At 32.7% G+C, this 9,156-nt stretch overlaps 1 protein-coding gene across 1 annotated transcript in view; it reads right to left on the bottom strand.

The window, feature by feature from the left end:
• Positions 1–7,277, bottom strand: part of LOC106467868 — a gene marked incomplete at its 5' end in the record, with an annotated part of 24,206 nt that extends 16,929 nt beyond the window's left edge. The window contains 2 exons of the mRNA XM_013928249.2: positions 2,556–2,719; positions 7,133–7,277. Of these exons, the coding sequence (XP_013783703.1) occupies positions 2,556–2,719; positions 7,133–7,277 (309 nt within the window). The remainder of the gene's footprint in view (positions 1–2,555; positions 2,720–7,132) is intronic.
• Between the last annotated feature and the right edge of the window lie 1,879 nt (positions 7,278–9,156).

Here is a 9,156-nt window from a genome sequence, read left to right as displayed (position 1 = left end):
TTCAAAAGACTTCCCTATTATGCATTGGTTTGTTTATCATTGTAGAGACATTCTAGGAGGACTAATCTACGGAAGTAATTCAGGTAGAATGGACGATGTTTCAAAATACTTCCCTATTACACATTGGTTTGTTTATCATTGTAGAGACATTCTAGGACGGCTAATCTACGGAAGTAATTCAGGTAGAATGAACGATGTTTCAAAAGACTTCCCTATTACACATTGGTTTGTTTATCACCATCCTCCTTTCCACCATTGAATAAAGTGTCATTGATTGTTACCAGCAATTTGGACTTTGATTCATCTGTTCATCTACAGCTATGCTCATCTCTTTGATTGAAATGCGGTGTCCATTTCAGTCTTTTCGTTTGTTTACCTCTTCTTAGCGGAGATTTTTGAACAACTTCTCGTCCACTGTGGCCACTTCATGATATTGTGTATGTTAATCTACTCGAGGTAACTTTCACATCTGTATTTACATGAACTTGTTTGGCAAATTCGTTATTCGACCATTGTATTTCTCGTAAAGAATATACGCTGAAACAATTAATATCACTATTGGAGAGTTTCGGTTTTCTATCTCGAACACTTCTACTATTAACAGTAACAATGATGAGATAAATCCTTCATTTCTTCACGTTTCTCCCTAGTAGCCATGATTGGATTCACACTACTATTACTGGGCATAGTATACTCCCTATATTTTCATAGGTTTTATAGCATGGTGTCACTTTCTGATTGGTTGGATGACAATAAATCACAGTGTAAGTAATCAACACGTGACTGTAATCTGATGCAGTTCATTCTCTTGTTATTGGCCGTTTCCATAATAATTTATAATATTATATCTGATTCCGTGTTCTTAGCATTAGAAACATTATCTTATATTTTTCTTCATGTTGCTAGTATTGGTAACATTATTTTATAAACTTCTCTATGCTGACAGTAAATGAAATATTTTAAACTCTACTGTGTTTCTTAAGTTTTCTGTATGAAACATATCATCCTACATTCATCGTTTGTTGTTGACGGTGTCAGTATTCATAAATTATTTTCTCCTATTGCTCTGTTATTTCTTCAGCTCTTAGTTACTTTATTATCCTCCTCTGTATATTAGTTTCAGTTTTCAAACATTATAATTATATACATCTTGTTATTTGTCTTATAAAGCAGTCCTTTTTTCAAATACCCAACAAGACGGTATAGTGAGTGTCTACAAAAATAATATAAATCTAACAATAGTATTATTTTTTAACTTCAATGGTAATTTAAACATTTTTCATGGGATTAAAGTGTCTAGTATATGATATCGTGTTTTACACCGCTTAGTAGGATCTCTTTTTTTGTACCAGTTCTAATTATACACATGAGATTCTCAACATCTTTGTGTTGTTAGTACTTAGAACTACAGTTAACTGTTAACTGGCGTGTTATTCGTCCTCCAGTGGCTTAGCGGTAAGTCTGAGGGCCTACAACACTAAAAATCGGGTTTCAATATGCGCAGTGGCCTCAGCACACATAGCCAATTGCGTAGCTTTGTGCTTAAGACCAAATAAACAAAAACGTGTTCTATGTCGTCTGTAATTATAATGACCCCTGATATGTCGTCTGTAATTATAATGACCCCTGATATGTCGTCTGTAATTATAATTACACATGTTATGTTGTCTGTAATTATAATTACACATGATATGTCGTCTGTAATTATAATGACCCCTGATATGTCGTCTGTAATTATAATTACACATGATATGTTGTCTGTAATTATAATGACCCCTGATATGTCGTCTGTAATTATAATGACCCCTGATATGTCGTCTGTAATTATAATTACACATTGCCTTGACTTAAATTGTTCTATATTGTCAGTATTAAGAATTATTATTTCTATTTGGAAGCTTTTTGTTGTTAGTGTTAAGACTTATATGTTTATGTTAAAGAGGAAGTTGAGTGTTGTTAATAATAATAATTATTTTTTTGGGTTACTTGGGAAGTTTTATGTTTCTCAGTATTAAGAACTGCCTTTTCTGTGGGATCGTCTTTTTTTTAGTATTAATATTAGTTGTTTATGTAACATTACTTTAGAAAGAGACTGGTAATAATTCTTTCCTGGCCATCTCCACGTTTCCAGTAAAACAAACATAGTGGCATCTCGATCACAAGGTCTTGTTGTTTGTGTTTAAAAACAGAGTTAAGTAATTCAGTGTTTGAAAACAGATATACAGATATATATTACATTAAAACTGCTAACAGATCTTATACATAGATTAGTTTTTTTACAAGTACGTACTTATTGTAAAGTGTTTCGTAAAGAAATGTTTAAAAACAGGTGTTATTTAAACCAATGATAGAAAATACATATGGTTTATGGTTTAGTGTTTGTAAATGTAATAATCTAACCTAGTCTATATCTATTATGTAAGTCAGTATTTTGTGTAAACCAGAGATTCGTAAGTGTAATAGATTAAATTAAATTGAGTAAATAAAGTAAATTAAAGTGTTTATGATTAGAATATGAGTAGACAAGAATTTAGCAAGAATATTTTGACACATACCTGAGATGTCTTTCGATGTCGTCTTTCAGAAATATCTACTTTGTGCTTGAGGAGTTGATCCAGTTCTGCCAAATCTACTTTGTGCTTGAGGAGTTGATCCAGTTCTGCTAACTTCTGATCTACTCTATTGTGGTTGATCTCTGATCCAGACTCGTTTCTTCGCACTAAACAATAAATAAGAAGAAATTGAGACAAGTGGTCGTCTACGTTTCTTTGATAAAATAAAGATCAAATAAGTTTGACAGCTTTCTATGCAACAACGTCAAATGGAAATTTATTTCAAAGTGTCTGGGCGGTTGTTAAAAAACATCACGAATACGTTTCGATGTCTTTGAAAACCGTATACACCTAATCTAGATAACCTATCGATAAATTAATAAATTATCAATATCATTCTGTATTGATTATAAGGTGAACAGTATCATCTTACGCATTCATAACTACATAGGTAATTTCTAAATGTTAAATAGTTTGAGAGAATCAACTGTCTGGAAAGTAGATCTAGGGGAACCAAAAATATAGAAAGTAGGTCTAGGAAAATTCACTGTCTTAAAAGTATCTTAAGAAGAATCCATTGTATGGAGAGTAGCTAAAGGAAAACCTACAGTATAGAGAGTAGCTAAAGGAGAACCTACAGTATAGAGAGTAGCTAAAGGAAAACCTACAGTATGGAGAGTAGCTAAAGGAGAACCTACAGTATAGAGAGTAGCTAAAGGAGAACCTACAGTATGGAGAGTAGCTAAAGGAAAACCTACAGTATGGAGAGTAGCTAAAGGAGAACCTACAGTATGGAGAGTAGCTAAAGGAAAACCTACAGTATGTCTCGTAGCTAAAGGAAAACCTACAGTATGGAGAGTAGCTTAAAGAAAACCTACAGTATGGAGAGTAGCTAAAGGCCTTTAGCTACTCTCCATACTGTATGTTCTCCTTTAGCTTCTCTCCATACTGTATGTTCTCCTTTAGCTACTCTCTATACTGTAGGTTTTCTTTAAGCTACTCTACATACTGTAGGTTTTCTTTAAGCTATTCTCCATACTGTATGTTCTCCTTTAGATTCCCTCCATACTGTATGTTCTCCTTTAGCTACTCTCCATACTGTAGGTTTTCCTTTAGCTACTCTCCATACTGTATATTCTCCTTTCGCTACTCTCCATACTGTAGGTTTTCTTTAAGCTACTCTCCATACTGTAGGTTCTCCTTTAGCTTCTCTCCATACTGTATGTTCTCCTTTAGCTACTCTCCATACTGTAGGTTTTAGAACCTACAGTATGGAGAGAAGCTAAAGGAGAACCTACAGTATGGAGAGTAGCTTAAAGAAAACCTACAGTATGGAGAGTAGCTAAAGGAGAACCTACAGTATGGAGAGTAGCTAAAGGAGAACATACAGTATGGAGAATAGCTTAAAGAGAATCTACAGTATGGAGAGTAGCTAAAGGAGAATCTACAGTATGGAGAGTAGCTAAAGGAGAACCTACAGTATGGAGAGTAGCTTAAAGTGAATCTACAGTATAGAGATTAACAAAGCTATGAACCAAATCAAAGTTTCTTTGAACCGGTTTAATACGGTGTATTTTTAGAACAAAAAAAAACATTTTTTAGAAAAAATTACATATTTATTATACACTGATTACATATTTATTATACACTAATTACGTATTTATTATACACTAATTACATATTTATTATACACTGATTACATATTTATTATACACTAATTACATATTTATTATACACTAATTACATATTTATTATACACTAATTAAGTATTTATTATACACTAATTACATATTTATTATACACTAATTACATGTTTATTATACACTAATTACATATTTATTATACACTAATTACATATTTATTATACACTAATTACATATTTATTATACACTAATTACATATTTATTATACACTGATTACATGTTTATCATACACTAATTACATATTTATTATACACTGATTACATATTTATTATACACTGATTACATATTTATTATACACTAATTACATATTTATTATACACTGATTACATATTTATTATACACTAATTACATATTTATTATACACTAATTACGTATTTATTATACACTGATTACATATTTATTATACACTAATTACGTATTTATTATACACTGATTACATATTTATTATACACTAATTACGTATTTATTATACACTAATTACATATTTATTATACACTGATTACATATTTATTATACACTAATTACTTTAGCCATATAATAAAATTTATCAACATTTAAAAGTTCAATGTTGGATAAGAGTAACTATTTAAGAATAACATTTATATGTTTATAAAACTGTATGGTATCTGTGTTTTATAAGTTAACAAATATATACTTTTGTTTTTACTATTTGTAAGGCAAATAACAAAAAAAGAGCGTCATTAAGGGCCTGAAATTGCCTACAGAAAACAAACTTAAATTTAAAGATGATTTCAACGGCTGTAGGTAGTCCTGAACGTGTTGTCTGTCACAAACAAAAGGAAGAAGGCATGTTGTAGGTAATGTGCTCCAAGGTGTGTTTTAACACAGTATATATATAGAGAAAAAAAAAAGATGGCCTGATATGCAATGGTTTTCTATAGGGTACGGATTTCACTTGTAATAAATATCGTACATATGGAGACGTTAGTTCGCGGCCACTTTTGACTTTGATATCTTTGGAACTTGGAATGTTCACTCACTACGATTATCCTATTACATAGCATCACGTGACCACTCGATGTGCGACTGCTATTTTCCGTGTCGTTCAGGGTCAAGGCACTTGTTTTATGGTATGGCCATTTCAACACTCCAACATGCATTAGTTGCAATTGATCATAACTGACGAGAGATATTAATTCAATGTAGTTGACACTACTATAGATTCATTTTTGTGCTGGTCAAATTACGTGAAGTTAGGGGTTGGCTCAAATGGATATCATGTAATCCCCAGATTCTGCTGCACAGGAACTATAATGAAATATTATAACGTAACTTGTACCCATAAAATGTACCCCCATTAATACCAAATGCACTTCCATTAACGTAAAATATACCCCCCCCCCATTAATACATAATCCACTCCCATTAACATAAAATGTACCCCAACTAACATATAATGTACCCCATTAACATACAATGTACCCACATTAATACCAAATGCACTTCCATTAACGTAAAATATACCCCCATTGATACAAAAGCCACTCCCATTAACATAAAATGTACCCCAACTAACATACAATGTACCCCATTAACACAAAATTTATTCTTATTAACATAAAATGTACTCCATTAACACAAAATGTACTCCCATGTTAGTGGCAACCATGTTTAGCATTATGAATCTGTAAGGATTTAACTTGTCATAAGTGATCTGTTACACTCGTCATTAAGTGATCTATTACACTCGTCATTAAGTGATCTATTACACTCGTCATTAAGTGATCTGTTACACTCGTCATTAAGTGATCTATTACACTCGTCATTAAATTTGCACACATTTTCTCCTAGTTTTTCTTTTAATCATTTTAGGCCCTTATTGATACCCATTCTCCCATATATTATGAACAATACTTGGTTCATTGACACTGCAATGATTCGTAACTGTATCCTGATACTTGGTCTTTTAATATATACACTAATACATCAAGCTTTGCAGTATCAAGGAATAGAGGGATTGATGTCAATAGTCCTAACGAAATTATTTTGGATATTTTCTTCATACAGTCCAAAACATAGCTAGACAGAGTTTTAAGTCATTTATGTTTTCGTATGTTCTAAACTCTTTAAAATACGACGCTGCATTGTAATGACATAAGTTATTTAAACATTTATAGGTTATACGCCCATGATTACCAATCAGGTCCTAGGATGCCAATCCAGAAAATACGAAAAACTCAAATAATTTTTTAAGATCTCACGCAAAAAGATTAGTTTAGGTGAACTCGAAAACTTACGAAGTTATTGGACTTAAGTTAATGTGATAAAGTAAATCGATGTTTGTTGGAGACTCTGAACTTAAGGTATGACTCACGTTCTGTGTCTTGTTGCAGGCTCTGAACTTAAGGGATGACTCACGTTCTGTGACTTGTTGCAGACTCTGAACTTAAGGGATGACTCACGTTCTCTGACTTGTTGCAGGCTCTGAACTTAAGGGATGACTCACGTTCTGTGACTTGCTGCAGGCTCTGAACTTAAGGGATGACTCACGTTCTGTGACTTGCTGCAGGCTCTGAACTTAAGGGATGACTCACGTTCTGTGACTTGCTGCAGGCTCTGAACTTAAGGGATGGCACGCGTTATGTGACTTGCTGCAGGCTCTGAACCTAAGGGATGACTCACGTTCTGTGGCTTGCTACAGACTCTAAAAGTAAGGGATAACTCACGTCCTGTGACCTACTGCAGACCGTTTGAATGGCCACAAACAGACTGTGCATGTAAAAGATGACTCTTGTTCTGTGGCTTGTTGCATGTAAGTAATGATTCAAACTCTGGGCACTATAGATGAGGAATATTTCAATTGACAGTTTATGTTATTACTTACTGAAACAACTCTATACGTGAAAAGTTACTTACTTTGTGTCGTTTTCTGCAGACTTCCACACTCAAGGTTTAAACCATCCATGCTGTTTGAAGACAACTCGTCACTGGCCTTAGTTGCTTCTTCTCCTAACTTTTGATCAATTGGATTTTTCGAGTAAAAGCACCGGGGCTGCTGATACTGATAGAACGGGGGAAAAACGTTGCTTTATCACGTTTATATGATTTTATGTCAAGATGAAGTTTGAAATACTTGAAGGGCAATTCATATGAGTTTCATAACTTAAAATGGTAAATATGCAATGAAATTTTCAATATTTAGATAAATGTATAACACAGGCTAAATCATTGAAATTAATATATAAAACAAGTTGTACTATTATACAAAGTATGCAACATTGGTCACAGTATTCGGCTTAATATAAAGCACATTTTGCACTATCTGTTTTATATTATATTGTATATAGGAAGCAGGTTTAGTGTACTTATCAATATATTACACATGTTGTATTATTTGCTTTAAAATACAAGTTAAGTTACAATGCTTTACATAGAATGTGACACAGGTTGTAACAGTGTGATATTTAAGGTAGTATGTTATATATATTGTAAAATTAAAAATAACATGTAACATCAGTTAGGGGACGCGTTACACCACCCAAAGGTGGAGGTCACTGGTTTTTGGAGACCAAAGGCTGTCAATCAGTAAGGGTATCCCCTGTTGGCAAGAGGTCATATTACTTGTGACGTCATATTTCTAGAAATAATAAGTATAGTTACACAAAGTGCCGATAGAGGCGTGTTGTTCCAAAGATGGTAGCTAGGTTCATATATTTCCAAAAGATACTCCATAAGCTGACTTTGATCAATATTGACGTGTTACAATTTGAAGTAATATCATAATAAACTTTGTTTGGACGTCGACTCTCAGATACGCACATGTTTTTTGCATTATCGTAATGATCTGTTTTCTACTTTATAATTTCACTTCAATATCGTATTGGTTAATAATAAACAAAGACTTTATGTCCGTAAACTTAATGTTTTCCATCTCGTTTATTACAGTTTGACTATTTTTATAGTGTAATTAATAGTCAACATATATGATTCTCCATATACTAGTTTACAATCTACGCAGTCCTGAAAAAATAAAAACGACTGTTGTCCGTAAATATTTGTACATAAAATATTCAAACTCTGGATGCTTATCCTGCGCATTTTTGAGGGTCAAATAGGTCATGATAGATTGAATACAAGTTCAAACAGTCTCCTTGCTTATAAAAATAGATTTTCGTTTGGACATACCATATTTTCTTTAGCTAATGTGGATATATTTCATTTTTAAGTCCTGTTATGTCTGATTTATTAAAAATTTTGCTCCAACTGAATATAATGAAGTTTGTAACACTGATATTATGTTTAATCAGTCGGATTTATAAACCAATATCTTGGTGTAGAACAAAAACAGTCATATATGCAAACGTTTCATATTTATATATTATATAAATTAATGGAAAATAAATATGAACTCTTACTGTTTTGTGTTACGTGAAAAAATGGGCATCTGATGTATATCACAAATTCTATATTTTTACAAAACGTTTTGTTGTTCTGTAGAACATTTCCATTCACTATGAGGTATGAGTACAAAGCACGAGACCTTCACTAGGTCGGTCAGACTTCTGATCAGTATAACGTTTTGTGCTAAAATATGAATAATTTATGACACACACGTAAAACTTAGAAAGTTTCGTGAACTTACTACATTGATATAAAACAATTAAACCGCTTACAAATTACATACAAACAGTGCCACTACTGATTCTTACCACGCACGCTCTGCATTAAGACGTAAACGTCAGTCACGTGTTCTTGTGACATGACACATGGTTTAAAGTGCATAACATTTTAGAAATTTGTTTGTTCGTTTATGAGAAAATCCACACTGGACTATTTACTGTGTTCACTGTGGGGTTTATTTGTTTGTTATGGATTTCGCGCAAAGCTACACGAGGGCTATCTGCGCTAGTCGTCCCTAATTTAGCAGTGTAAGACTAGAG

Source organism: Limulus polyphemus, unplaced genomic scaffold (genome assembly GCF_000517525.1).
Source record: "Limulus polyphemus unplaced genomic scaffold, Limulus_polyphemus-2.1.2 Scaffold2773, whole genome shotgun sequence".
Classification (NCBI taxonomy): domain Eukaryota; kingdom Metazoa; phylum Arthropoda; class Merostomata; order Xiphosura; family Limulidae; genus Limulus; species Limulus polyphemus.
This window is presented reverse-complemented; position numbering and strand designations above follow the sequence as displayed.